At 43.1% G+C, this 14,185-nt stretch overlaps 2 protein-coding genes across 5 annotated transcripts; one reads left to right on the forward strand and one right to left on the reverse strand.

Moving 5' to 3' along the window:
• Positions 1 to 1,960: 1,960 nt before the first annotated feature.
• Positions 1,961 to 14,163, reverse strand: LOC109967292 (oocyte zinc finger protein XlCOF6.1-like). 4 transcript variants are annotated; one of them, XM_020612761.1, is made up of 4 exons: positions 14,038 to 14,163; positions 9,775 to 9,842; positions 8,900 to 9,044; positions 1,961 to 3,866 (listed from the first exon to the last, which is right to left on the reverse strand). In XM_020612761.1, exons 1-4 carry the CDS (start codon positions 14,126 to 14,128, stop codon positions 2,875 to 2,877), a joined length of 1,296 nt encoding a protein of 431 aa, XP_020468417.1. In that variant the 5' UTR covers positions 14,129 to 14,163; the 3' UTR covers positions 1,961 to 2,874. The 4 variants fall into 4 exon arrangements, with proteins under 4 accessions (XP_020468417.1, XP_020468416.1, XP_020468419.1 ...); XM_020612760.1 differs by having other exon boundaries at positions 8,900 to 9,047; XM_020612763.1 differs by lacking the exon at positions 1,961 to 3,866 and adding an exon at positions 8,725 to 8,804 and having other exon boundaries at positions 8,900 to 9,047.
• LOC109967296 (transcription factor SOX-11-like) lies at positions 4,108 to 5,574 on the forward strand. Its single transcript, XM_020612768.1, has one exon. It carries the CDS (start codon positions 4,465 to 4,467, stop codon positions 4,831 to 4,833), a length of 369 nt encoding a protein of 122 aa, XP_020468424.1. The 5' UTR covers positions 4,108 to 4,464; the 3' UTR covers positions 4,834 to 5,574.
• Positions 14,164 to 14,185: the final 22 nt, after the last annotated feature.

Below are 14,185 nucleotides of genomic sequence, written 5' to 3' on the forward strand. Positions count from 1 at the left end.
GAACAATGAGTCTTTCTTCACATGTTCATGTGCTGCTACTGTTTATTTCTTGAACTCAGATGTTCAGACATGAAACAGTAACTGTGGCCTGTGCAACAGTTCAGGCTCCGTTCTACTTGGAAAAGGTTTTGGATCCAAAATGTCAGATGGTTTAATTCTTACACACTTGGCTGAGGTCAGCAGTGTTTGTGAATGAAGGAATGATTCACAGAGTGTTTCCTGTAGGCTTTCCCATGAATCAGTGTTGTCATGAACAGGTGTGGAAAGTTGTGCTGATATGTGGATGATGTCTGTAGAAGGCTGACATGATGATAATCCACAGGAACAGGAGGACAAAGTGGGTCTGCTCATTGATTAGGACACATCTGATTGGGTTATCAATGACTTCATCTACATCAGGGGTGTCAAACTCATTTTAGTTCAGGGGCCACATACAGCCTAATTAGATGTCAAGTGGGCCGGACCAGCGTAATCATAGCATAATTCCCTATAAATAACAATAATTCCACTTTTTCCCTTTGTTTTCGTGCAAAGAAATACAAGTACATTAGGAAAATCTTCATATTTAATTAAATATCCTTTTACAAAACATATCAGCAACAACCTCAGATTTATTATGACAAACATGTGCGATTTGCTTCTGATTATCATTTACATGTGTGCCTTACAACTGGCCACAGTGTTTGGAACTGAATAACATAGTGCTGCAGTTTCAAATTTATGGCATTGCATGAACAATAGTATTCCACCAATCAGTGTCTGAAGCAGCATTTTGAAGGAGTTAGTCATGTCCAGACTACTTTGTTTGGGCTCCTAAAACTTGGCATATTTTGGTCTGTACAAGTACATCAACATCAGGCGTCATGTCCTGAGTAGCAGCCAATCTTCGAATGTCACTTAAGTGCTTGTGTGTTAGCCTTAATTGCAATTTTGTTTTATTGATGTTCATTACTGAGAAAACTTGTTCACAAAGGTAGGTTGTCCCAAAAATGCACAAAGTTATTGCAGCCAGGGCTGTTAATTTGGGGTATCCTGGCAAGAGATACTGATAAAATGTGTCCAAGCCCACTGAGGCAAATTTGTCCTTCAAATCTGCATCACATTGCAGATCAGTTATTTCTAGTTGGATGTCGACAAGCACATCAGAAGCTTTGACTGTGAAGGGTGAGCAAAAAACTGTAAATTCTGTCTCAAGTTCACCAAAGACCAGAAACCATTTCACAAACTCCCACAGCAATTCCACAATCTTTTCTTTATACTGTTTCATGTCAGCATTAACGACAGTCACACGTACATCTCTTAGACAGGAGAAATGAGCAGGGTCACCACATGCCAGCTGTGTTTCCCACAAAGTCAGCTTCAACTTGAACGCACGTATGCTGTCATAATACTGTGCGACAACTTTTTTACGGCCTTGCAACATTTTGTTCAAATTATTGAGGTGCTCTGTAATATCTACCATAAATGCAAGATCCTGCAGCTATTCCGGAGATTGCAATTCCATCACTGGTTTTCCTTTTGTCTCCATAAACTGTCCAATTTCCTCTCGTAGCTCAAAGAAACGCTTCAGCACAGCGCCTCGGCTTGAACATCTTACTTCAGTGTGGTATGGCAGGCCATGGGTAATGTTATTGTCACTGAGAAGGCAGTCAAACTGACGATAATTCAGACCTCTGTCTCGGATAAAATTAACAGTTCGAACAACCACCTCCATGGCATGATCCATTTTTTAATGACTTGCAACACAATGCCTCCTGGTGCAAAATACAGTGAAATGTAAATGGTCTTATATTTGTATAGCGCTTTTCTACACTTTTACAGCACACTCAAAGCGCTTTTAAACTACTCGGACATTCACCGATTCGCACTCCCAAACACACACACACACCTTCACACACCGGTGACATCACTGGGAGCAACTGGGGGTTCAGTGTCTTGCTCAAGGACACTTCGACATGTTGACTGGACACGCCAGGAATCGAACCGCTAATCATCCGGTTAGGAAACGACCCACTCTACCTCCTGAGCCACAGCGCCCCCGATGTCCAAAAAGCATCTCCTCCATTCGCGGCTTGTACTTTCTCTCTGAATTTTGTCACAACACTGCTTTAGCTTAGCTGTGTCTATCTCAGCATTGTTTTGCCTTTCTTTTCTTCCTCTTTCAGCTGCTCCATGTCAAACAGTGTGTCCCTAGCGGACAATTTAGGAAAAAAAAAAAAATTAAAAAATTAAAATTAAAAAAAAAAATTCTAGTTCATGTCTCATTGCATTTTTTTCACTTTCAGATTTATCCTGCGGGCCGGATTGAACCCCTTGGCAGGCCGGCTCCGGCCCGCAGGCCGTACATTTGACACCCCTGGTCTAAGCAGTGCGATGATGATTGGTTTCTGATGCCCTGGTGCTCCACACCTGCTTTTGGTGCCTGCAGCTGAGATTTCTCTGATTTCATCACTGGGGAGAGGGACATGTGGACCATCGCCAAGTGCTGCTCAAGAGGGATTGGTTGGGTTTTTACTTAATAATAATAGTAAGGTCTAGATCTTACTTTGTAAAGTGTCCTAAGATGACTTTGGTTGTGATTTGGCACTATACAAAAAAACTGAACTGAAAAGATGTCACACTGTAATAACACCACTATCTCCAACTTGAACAACAACAGTAACATCCTGAGAAAAACAACTGGAACAGAAGCACTTCTGGTATCTATCTACGGCACTGGGGCTCTTGAAAAAGAAGAACGATGAAAATATGGCGGGAAACCTACGCTATTGATTTAAACATATAAAAGATGAACAGTCACAGAAGCACTTGTTGGATTAAGTTTCTGAAACTTAAGGAAAACAGGACTCAACTGTACAAACCTTAAAGTTTCTCTCAATCACCACAACTAAGAGGTTTGTCTCCTGTGTGGTGTCTCATGTGCTTTTTAAGATGCCCCCTATGGTTAAATCTTTTCCCACAATCACGACAACCATATGGTTTTTCTCCTGTGTGGCATCTCATGTGCTGCTTAAGATTCCCCCTTTGGGTAAATCTTTTCCCACAATCACCACAAACAAAAGGTTTTTCTCCTGTGTGGACTTTCATGTGATCTTTAAGATTCCACTGTGTGGTAAACTTTTTTCCACAATCATCACAAACAAAATGTTTCTCTCCAGTGTGGACTCTGATGTGCCGTTTAAGATGTTCCTGTCGGGTAAATCTTTTCCCACATTCACTACAAACAAAAGGTTTCTCTCCTGTGTGGACTCTCATGTGCCTTTTAAGATACCCCTGTGTGATAAATCTTTTTCCACAACAACCACAAAAAAGAACTTTCTCTCCTGTGTGGACTCTCATGTGCATGTTAAGACACTGCTGTCGGGTAAATCTTTTCCCACACTCACCACAACTAAAAGGTTTCTCTCCTGTGTGGACTCTCATGTGCAGCTTAAGATTCCCCTGTGTGGTAAATCTTTTCACACACTCACCACAGCCAAAAGGTTTCTTTCCTGTGTGGACTCTCATGTGTAGCTTAAGATTCCCCCTGTGTTTAAACCCTTTTCCACACTCAGAACAGCTAAAACAAGACTGTCCAGCTGAGCTCTCGGCTCCAGGTTCCTCCTCTCTTCCCTCCCCAGTCTGACACTGAAGTGGCTGTATAGACTGAGGTCTCTCCTCATCCTCTTCAGTTTTCACATGAACACCAGTGGACGGGAACTTAGTGTCATCAGCCTCCTCCAGTCCATGCAGCTGCTCTGCCTCCTGACTGGTCCAGAGTTCCTCATCTTCCTCTTTGATGTGTGGGGGCTCTGGGTCCTCCTGGTCCAGACTGGGACTCTCCTCTAGGGGGGGCTCTTCTTTAATCACCAATAGATGCTGGATGTCTGCAAGGAACAATAAACACATTATGGAGAGCTAGGACTTTATACTGACACTGATATCACTGGTTTCTTTCCTGAATGTCAGTGACACCACTGATTCCTCTGCAGATCTGCACCAGCTGAAATGTTGTCACCAAGAAGTATTCTACTACTAGAATGTAAAAATACTAGGGCTGTACCCAGTTAAGAATTTTGCCAGTCAACTGCCCTAGACTGTCAAAAAATCAACTGGCATGAAGTTCATGACGTGCGTTTCCTGGGGGGAAGGCAGCTGCTCGGTCCACGGTGAAAACCACCGTCAGATCCATCAACAAAAAAGCCACGAAGAAGATAAAACCCAGCAACCCAGTGGTCGCTCCCGGCCAAGCCAACAGTCTCCCACAGAACCAGCACAGAGACCCGCGGTACTGGTACCTGTTGACTACCAGCGTTAAAACCAACAGTTTAATCAAATGAGAATTTACCAGTGACAAAGAGGACAATGATGAAGATGACTGAGGAGGAGCGGGAGTGTAAAGTGAAGGAGGAGGCTTACTGGTACAGCCTCGCCAGGGTTCCAGCCAGCCTGAGTTCATGTTCCACCAAACTGGAGTGAACCAGCATGTACAAGTCGTCGGGTCTGCTGCTGTACTGCCAGAAAAACACCACCCAGCAGGGCACCAGCAGCTCCCCCTACCCGGCCTCCCTCTCACCAGCATCTTCGTCCTGGTCCGAATCCATCTCCTCCTTGTCCTGCTGCAGGGAGGACCTGGACAATCTTCCCACGCCATTGAGCTCGTCTTTCAGCTCGGCCTCAGGGAACCTGAGCCTGTCCCTGGTGGATAAAGACCTGGACTCGTGCAGCAGCGAGGGCAGCCTCGGGTCTCACTTCGAGCTCCCGGATTATTGCACATCGGAGCTGTGGCCACCTCTGCCAGTGCTCAGTATGCGGGGAGCAAGCAGCTTTGGGGGTCACACACTGCGGTACTGATGCAAAAGGACCAATGACATGAAATCACCTTGACAGGGTTTTATGGATTTAGTTTTCAGTCGCTCGGGTCTGAACCAGCACCCGAACTATGCATTCCCATCCAGAACCAGAAGTGACTTTTATTAGCACTAATATCAAGGATTAATTTTTTAAATGGTTTTGTTTCCTTCCTTTCCAGCAGCAGGACTGACGTATCAGCTTCAGGCCTGTGGTGTGTGTGCCTCCGTCCTTTTTATTTTGGGGCTCTGTGGCTCCTCTTGGTGTCCCGACATGTTTCAAACCCAGGCGACCAGAGGTATGGCAGGAAACAGTTTTTAATATTCCAGTAACCAAACGTACCTCATCATTTTAAACAATATCCACAAGGAAAACTATTGTCAGGCTTATTTTTGTAGTCAGAGGGAATGTCAGCGGCTTTTTCAGGCATTTCTTGTACCATTTTTCATCAGACTGTTACTTGTTACTGGGCATGTGAGGGTCACACCCCTGCAGCCTGCCTTGCTTTAATGCCATGCTGAAGTTTTAACCCACGTGCAGACCGATGGTCACGGTTGGACTGTCTGGGAGAACCGGTACCAGATCCAGGATTATATATGTCGTGTAAAATAGTAAGAGTAGGAGTTTATGTATATTGTGTGAATGAGTCCTTGGAAGCAGGAGAACTGGATCTTGTTACATCTTAACATCATCAGTGGCACATCTTTGTTTGCTCATTATTTTTGTGGCCTTTTATTGTGGCCAGCCTAAGGCACACCTGTGCAATAATCATGCTGTCTAATCAGCATCTTGATATGCCACACCTGAGGTGGATGGATTATCTTGGCAAAGGAGAAGTGCTCACTCACACAGATTTAGACAGATGTGTGAACAACATTTGATAGAAATAGGCCTTTTGTGTACATAGAAAAAGTCATAGATCTTTCAGCTCATGAAAAATGGGGGCAAACGCTAAAGTGTTGCGTTTATAATTTTGTTCAGTGCACATACTGCTGCATGTGTGCTTTAGTGAATGTCCTGGCACACAGCTTGTTCACCGTCGCAGTGGGTGATGAAGTTAGTGAGTCCGACCTTTAAGTCCAAACTCCCTGGGACGGGAGGACACAGTGCTCTCAGTCTGCAGCTGGAACACCAGGGTCCTCACCGACAGACCGATGTGGTCTGAACGAGATGTAGCTAGCAGCTACAATTAGCTTTTATGCTAGCAGGTCCTCACAGCAAATTTCCAAACTGGAATAACTTGCATAGCCTGACCATATATTGACATAACTTGCATAGCCTGACCATATATTGACATAACTTGCATAGCCTGACCATATATTGACATAACTTGCATAGCCTGACCATATATTGACATAACTTGCATAGCCTGACCATATATTGACAATCTAAGTCAGGTGAGCAAACTTTTTGACTGGCGGGCCACAATGGGTTCTAAAATTTGACAGAGGGGCCGGGCCGGGAACAGAAGGATGGAGTGTTTGTGTGAACTAATATAAATGACATATACGTAAAAGCCATTACATAAAAGGTTTTGGACTTTAACAGGTATTGTACAAAGTATTCTCCAAATGCATTTTTTTCATAACACAGTAGAGAAATAAACCTTCAGTTTCAGAGGAAACAGTGTTGTTGGTCTCCCTTTTTAGCCAGTGCATCAAAGTCTGGAGTTAGTTTTGTTGTGGCTATTCTCAGGATAGATCTGAGGTGTTGGGCAGTAAACATAGATCTGTGACTGACTTTGTTGATGTTCATGATGCTGAACGTCTGCTCACACACATAGGTCAAGCCAAACAACACCAGCATATTCTGTGCTGTCCTCCGGAGGATTGGCAACGTGGCTTCATTAAGTGAAGCATAAAAGTCATTAAGTTTAAGAGAGTTGAACTTCTCCTTTAAAACGGAGTCAGACTAAAGATCGATTAGTTCCAATTGCAGCTCCTCTTGTGCTGTTTCAGGGTCTTGTGACAGGGGACAGGACACCAGCTGAAGTGACTTGTCAATTTTTTCTATATCAGAGAACAGACGGCAGAATTCTCCATGCATGTCCAGTGATTTGCTGTATTTCTTCGCGTTTCAGGTGGCCTCTTTCTGCATGGCCAGTGTGGGGAAAATGAGCGAAAGATTTGTTTGAAATTTGTCTGGAGAATAAAGTCAGCTTGGATTTGAAGGCTCTCACATTTGTGTACATGTTGTGCACAAGCTGATCTTTCCCCTGTAGCTTCACGTTCAGCTCATTCATGGGTGAAAAAATGTCCACAGCAAGCGCAAAGTCACAAAGCCACTTCTTGTCGCACAGCTCAGGAAATTCATTGGATTTCCCCATTAACTCCAAAAATGCACTAATCTCCTCTTTGAGCTCAAACATTCATTGAAACACTTTGCCCAAACTTAACCAGCGGACACGAGAGTGGTAAAGTAAGTCCTGGTGATCCGCATCGGTTTCCTCCAGGAACATAATGAACTGACGGTGCTGAAGTCTCCTTGCTCGTATAAAGTTAACAAGTCTTACGACTGGATTCACGGCATGATTAAGCTGCAATACAGGCTTACACAGACATTCCTGATGAATGATGCAGTGAAGGAAAGTAATATCCTGGTCAGGGTTTTCCTCCTTCACTTTATTCTGGATTCTTTTCAGCAGCCCGATGTTTTTTCCAGTTAAATTTGGTAATCCATCTGTGGTGACATTGGCATGTTTACTCCAAGGTAGCTTCATTCTCTTGATGACAGCAGAAACCTGGTCATACAAGTCCTCTCCTCACGTATTTCCTTTCAGGGACTCCATGGCCAAAAACTCCTCCGTTATCTCAAAACCGTCGTTAATCCCTAGGATAAAAATTAGGAGCTGAGCAGTGTCTTTTATGTCATTACTTTCATCCAGTGCTAGTGACTAAAACTTAAAGGACTCCGCCTTTTTGTTTAACTCTCTGGATATTTCTTCGTCAATCAGTTTCACATGGCGAGTCACTGTCCTGCGTGATAAACTGAATTTTTTTTACACTTGCCTTTGCTCTCCGGACACAAGAGACCTGCTGTCTCTAACATGCATTCTTTCAAAAACTGGCCTTCGGAGAAAGCCTTGCTAGCCTTTGCTAATTTGAATGCCATCATAAAACTTGCCTTGGTACTTTGGGTCAAAGGGCAAAGCGAAAAAGTGAAGTAGAGAGGTCAATGTGTCTAAAGTGCACCGTCTACTGGGGAAACGCGGGCAGTGCAAGGAAAAGGCAAAACGAATGAGGTTTAATGATAACATAATTTAATAATATAATTTGGACAAGTTCGGCGGGCCGGATTAAAAAGCCGAACGGGCCGTAGTTTGCCCACGCTTGATCTAAGTGGTCACTTTTTCACCTGAAAATATATCAAATTCAAATAGGTCCAGGGATTTGCATCTGAATATTGAATGTCCTGTAAGAACACCAAGGTAGCTGAAGGGTCTGGTGCCATAAAGCATTACACAGTTCTCACAAGAGGTTATCAGGATGGTGATCCAAAGTCATGTAGTGCACAGTCAGACGATCTGGTCGAGCGCTGGGAATAGCAGAGATGCTGTTTACCTTATCAGAAGTCGGTCTACCATTAGAATGATCTCAAATCTGCTATTTTGGTGTAAAATTGTTCCTTATTGCTGCTTTAAATAAAACCATGTGAGAAAGTTTTTGTCATCCAGATGGTAAGAAGAAACTCTATAGATAACAAAATGCCACCAGAACAACAGTAGCCTAATTATTTTTAAACAGCCCCAGTGTATGCTAATACATGACAGTGACACACTGCAATCATACAATCATTTTTATATGTACTATATGCATTTACATAATATTTTATTTACTATTAAGTTAGGAAGAACAGATATTTATCTTTACATCAGTAGTTTAAAAAAAATCTAAATCTATTTTTAATATCTCATCAAGCTGAAGTGTCAGGACTCAGTGTTTTCAGCTGATCTTAGGCTGATGTTGGATGTTCATCTTCTAACATAAAGGACAAAACATTCAAGAAAGTGGCAGAGTAAAAAGTGAAACCAGACAAAAGTGAACAGGTGCATAACTGAAAAGGCACAGACCTGCTCGGTGTAACACCACCTTAGGGTTGAACGCAGCTTCCAGGATCATCAGCCTCTGTCGGTTTTGTCTGGCCTGAGACAGCTGCTCCTCATTCTCAGCAGTGACTCCATACAGGACAAGTCTGTCTTCTGTAACAGCGTTTAGCTGCTGAGACAACAGATTTCAGCTTGTGAACATTTCTGCACATTTCTGCAATAAACTGTAGCTTGTTTACTGTTGTTCTAAACTAGAGTTCGATAAACACAGAGAAAAACAGTGTCTTGATAACAGCAACACCAACTGCTGCTGCTGCTAGGTTCCCTCTCTGTCAATGTGGTTCCAGCTAGCATACTAAGCTAACTAGTTTGTACAAAGCTTCTTCAGCCGTTTGTCATGTAGAACAAAACGTGAAACACGGAACAATAATCAAGTCACGTTTTGTTTCTACAGCCCGATGTCGTCTATACTTGAAGTGGAGCGTGCACATCTCAAGAAAATGTGAACTTAGGTGTTTGGGCAGATCTGCTGAATGAAAATCAAACCAAAGGGGACACCGGCACACTGACAGCGACACTGACACAGAGCTAGTGCCATTTGGCCGACACACACCCTCTGGAAGTAAACGCCTCAGCGCCTCACTCATTTACCTCAGGGCCCGTTTCAATGTGTACAGCATACGACGCCCTCTGTCCTGAGACCCTCGAATTGGATCAGGAAAAACTCCACAAAAAACATTTAACAATAAAAACATGGAAGAAACTTCAGGAAGAGCAACAGAGGCGGGCTCCCTCTTCCAGGACGGACAGGAAGCAAATATTGCGTGTACAGAATAAATCAACATAGCAGATTTACAGTGTGGACAGTCAGAAGGACATAATTATATATTTCAACTTACAGGTGTTTCCAAGGATCCCAGAGTCACATGACCTCCTCTGCACCGTGAACACCTGGACAGAGGACAGACTGCACAAACACATGAGAAGCAAAGTCACATCATTCCCACGTGTGGGAGAAAGTGGTCATCCTGCAGAATGACAGAGTTCACAGTGATATGAACGATACTACTGGATCATAGCGACTGATGCGTTACTATGTTCATCACTTTAATGTTTCAGCTGGTAAAGGTGGAGATGATGTGAAGTACTTCACATCCTGCTGGGTAGCTAGTGGATTTCCCACCGGGATCAACAGAGTCTGATGATTCTACTGTGTGATCAACATTCGTGCAAAAAATACTGACCAGTCGCAGGCCCATGCACAGCTGATGTGTTCACTGCTGCTGGTTGACATGTTACCAACATGAAGCAGTAGGAGCTCAGTGAACAATCAGTGCATTGGAGGTGGTCTAACACTGGAGCGGAGGGCATCTATTTTCTTGCAGCTTTCAGAGCCAATGTCATCTGTTCGTGTGTTATATTAAATATTATATAGTAACTTTCATTAGTTTTTTGTTTTGTTTTTAACCCAAAGTACTGCCAGATGTCTGTGGCTATAACATTCACCCTGTGACAAATGGCTACTAATTCATATTGTTATTCTGCCACACCAGAGTATAAAGTCAGTCTAATATTTGATTGTGTGGGCAGTTAGTTTCCACAGTGTTCACACAGACCTCGAAACAAGCTACACCTTAACCGTATGAGTGCACACATGCGTGTTATAGGTGCGCTCCGGTACTTCATCAAGTAGCGCTACACCTCTGATGGAAACATGTACACAAAAGTGGTTATAAGATCCACTGTCTGTTCATGTGTTATATTAAATATTACATAATAATGATTAGCTTTTTTTGTTTTGTTTTTAACCCAAAGAACTGTCAGATGAGCAAAGAGGTACTTTTAGATGCAGGACAACCTCAGCCCATTAACACCCCCAACGCAGGGAATATCCGAATATTCGCCGACTGTTAATGCTGAATATCCAGAGGCCAAAAACTGCCATTGGGAACAGCCCTCTGCTTCAGAAAGCCTCTGTTAATCCATCACTATGTGCAACTCTGTGTGTCCATCCAGTCCAAATCTGTCTGTGTCCATTGTGTTTAAATCATATGCAACCTTTTGAAGGTGTCCAAAGATCTACGGCCAGAGCTGGAGAAATACAGGTGCATCTCAATAAATTAGAATGTCGTGGAAAGTCCATTTATTTCAGTAATTCAACTCAAATAGTGAAACTCGTGTATTATATAAAGTCAGTACACATAGACTGAAGCAGTTTAAGCCGTTGGGTCTTTTAATTGTGATGATTTTGGCCCACATTTAACAAAAACCCACCAATTCACTATCTCAAATTAGAATACCTCATAGATCTATAAAAAAAACATTTTTAGTGAATTGTTGGCCTTCTGGAAAGTATGTTCATTTACTGTATATGTACTCAGTACTTGGTAGGGGCTCCTTTTGCTTTAATTACTGCCTCAATTCGGCATGGCAGGGAGGTGATCAGTCTGTGGCACTGCTGAGGTGGTATGGAAGCCCAGGTTTCTTTGACAGTGGCCTTCAGCTCATCTGAATTTTTTTGGTCTCTCATTTTCCTCTTGACAATACCCCATAGATTCTCTATGGGGTTCAGGTCTGGTGAGCTTACTGGCCAGTCAAGCACACCATGGTCATTTAACCAACTTTTGGTGCTTTTGGCAATGTGGGCAGGTGCAAAATCCTGCAAGAAAATAAAATCATCTCCAAAAAGCTGGTCAGCAGAAGGAAGCATGAAGTGCTCTAAAATTTCTTGGTAAACGGGTGCAGTGACTTTGGTTTTAAGAAAAACACAGTGGACCAACACCAGCAGATGACATTGCACCCCAAACCATCACAGACTCTAGAAACTTAACACTGGACTTCAAGCAACTTGGGCTATGAGCTTCTCCACCCTTCCTCCAGACTCTAGGACTTTGTTTTTTTCCAAATTAAATACAAAACTTGCTCTCATCTGAAAAGAGGACTTTGGACCACTGGGCAACAGTCCAGTTCTTCTTCTCCTTAGCCCAGCTAAGACACCTCTGACATTATCTGTGGTTCAGGAGTGGCTTGACAAGAGGAATACGACAACTGTAGCCAAATTCCCTGACCCGGTGGTGTGTGGTGGCCCTTGATGCCTTGACCCCAGCCTCAGTCCATTCCTTGTGAAGTTCACCCAAATTCTTGAATCAATTTTGCTTGACAAGCCTCTCAAGGCTGCGGTTCTCTCTGTTGGTTGTGCATCTTTTTCCTACCACTCAACTTTCTGTTAACATGCTTGGATACAGCACTCTGTGAACAGCCAGCATGCTTGGATACAGTACTCTGTGAACAACCAGTTTCTTTGGCAATGAATGTTTGCGGCTTACCCTCCTTGTGAAGGGTGTCAATGATTGTCTTCTGGACAACTGATCAGATCAGCAATCTTCCCCATGATTGTGTAGCCTAGTGAACCAAACTGAGTGACCATTTTGAAGGCTCAGGACACCTTTGCAGGTGTTTTGAGTTGACTAGCTGAGTGGCATGTCACCATATTCTAATTTATTGAGATAGTGGGTTTTTGTTAAATGTGGGCCAAAATCATCACAATTAAAAGACCCAACGGCTTAAACTACTTCAGTCTGTGTGTACTGAATTTATATAATACACGGGTTTAACTATTTGAGTTGAATTACTGAAATAAATGGACTTTTCATGATATTCTAATTCATTGAAATGCACCTGTATCTGTAAACTTTAAACATCTGGACAAGCTACATGGAGCACCTGATGGTAAAACTGAAACTGATCTGCTCAGGTTGTCTGTCAGTGAATCAGACAACAGAGTCTAAAGGTTTAAAATCAGAAACAGCATTGGGGTTGTTGAAAAAACAAACTTTAGGGTCAGTCATTATGGGACATTGTTTGGCTGTCGAAGAACTAAAACACCACCCAGGGGGATAAATACCTCCTGCTCACCACCTGTCAGACAGAACTGATGCCTCTTGGATGCAAGGTGAAACGTCTTCTACCGATAACTACGTCCAGATGCCTTCTTCTAAGTTTTTTTTCAGCATTCTACGACCTGGAAGACTGAGAAATTGCACAAACAGCTTTGGGGTTGTTTTAAACCAAAAAAACAAACAAAAACGGATTCATATAAGTAACTGCAGCTATATGGGGCAGCTGTGGCTCAGTTGGTAGAGCGGTTGTCTCCCAACAGGAGGGTTGGATGTTTGAATCTCAGTGCCTGCAGTCCTTGGGCAAAAACACTGAATCCCCAAGTTGCCCCCGACGGTTAGTGCCATCGGTGTGAGTTGGCACCGCAGATGGTGGCCTCGGTTCTGTGCGTGAAACAAATTCATTGTGTGTGTAACATACTTAGCCAAATAAAGGTGATTATCCTTATCCTTGTTGTGTGAGGAGTCTGAGTCTAGACAGGCAAACCTTTAGACACTTTTAACTGCAAGTAGCCATTTGGTACATCTGTAGTCCACTCTTTCATTACTTAGCCATAATGGACAGTAAAGCGCTAGAATCCTACTGTTTGTTGTTATATAAATTTATTTATTCAGCTGTAACCTGATGGGGATAAAGTGCTGCTCACCTCTACAGATAAAATCAGACCAGACATAGGTTCACTTACATGTCTCATTTGGAAAAGTGTTGAGGATAAAACATCTGTTACACATTTAAACATTTTGGTCAACAACATTTAAATAGCCTATCTATATATAAACATAAAAGTAATCAGAATAAATGAAACGCTGCGTATGCAGCAGACCATATTCAGAGGTTCACTTTAAACAGCTTTTAGTCCAGTTTAAAGTCTTTAGGATGCTCTACAGTCATCCTCACTCAGAAAGCAGGATCCACGCAGGCTGAACTGGCGTTAACTACTGGGAAAGCAACATCGGGAAACCCTGGGTGAACTGGTTAATGCTGGAGCCTTAACTGTTAATGTTAACGAAACAGTTCCCGTCGCTGTCCCTTCACATTAAAAACACTCCATTGTCAAAACAACGAATTACTGTTATTGTGAAGTGCCACAAGAAATGTAATCACTTCTCACCGACGACAGGCACTTTCGGACCAACCGGTTGACCCAACGCACCGCCAGTAGGAACGAAGAGATAACGTAACACGAAGCCGGTCGGCTGTTAGCGATTAGTCAACAAGTAACCATTTCTATGTTACTAACGTTAATCGTATAAGGAGCCACTAACCCTCTATAGCAGCTTCCATTGTCGCAGTGCAGCTCCTAAATACCGCCATCTTGGAGTTCGACCAGCCAATGACGTAGAAGGCACAACGCATTGTGGGATTGTATGGGCTGTAAACAGAGCCGGCGCCGCCGCCGCCGCCCTCTTCTTC

The sequence above is a fragment of the Monopterus albus genome, unplaced genomic scaffold (assembly GCF_001952655.1).
Source record: "Monopterus albus unplaced genomic scaffold, M_albus_1.0 scaffold127.1, whole genome shotgun sequence".
Classification (NCBI taxonomy): domain Eukaryota; kingdom Metazoa; phylum Chordata; class Actinopteri; order Synbranchiformes; family Synbranchidae; genus Monopterus; species Monopterus albus.

Coding starts and splice junctions, on each gene's coding strand:
- LOC109967296 (XM_020612768.1), top strand. CDS start 4,465: ATGTACAAGTCGTCGGGTCTGCTGCTGTACTGCCAGAAAAACACCACC.
- LOC109967292 (XM_020612760.1), bottom strand. CDS start 14,128: ATGCGTTGTGCCTTCTACGTCATTGGCTGGTCGAACTCCAAGATGGCG. Junction 9,843..14,037: donor AATGGAAGCTGCTATAGAGG/GTTAGTGGCTCC, acceptor GTGTTTGTGCAG/TCTGTCCTCTGTCCAGGTGT. Junction 9,048..9,774: donor TGGGATCCTTGGAAACACCT/GTAAGTTGAAAT, acceptor CTGTTGTCTCAG/CAGCTAAACGCTGTTACAGA.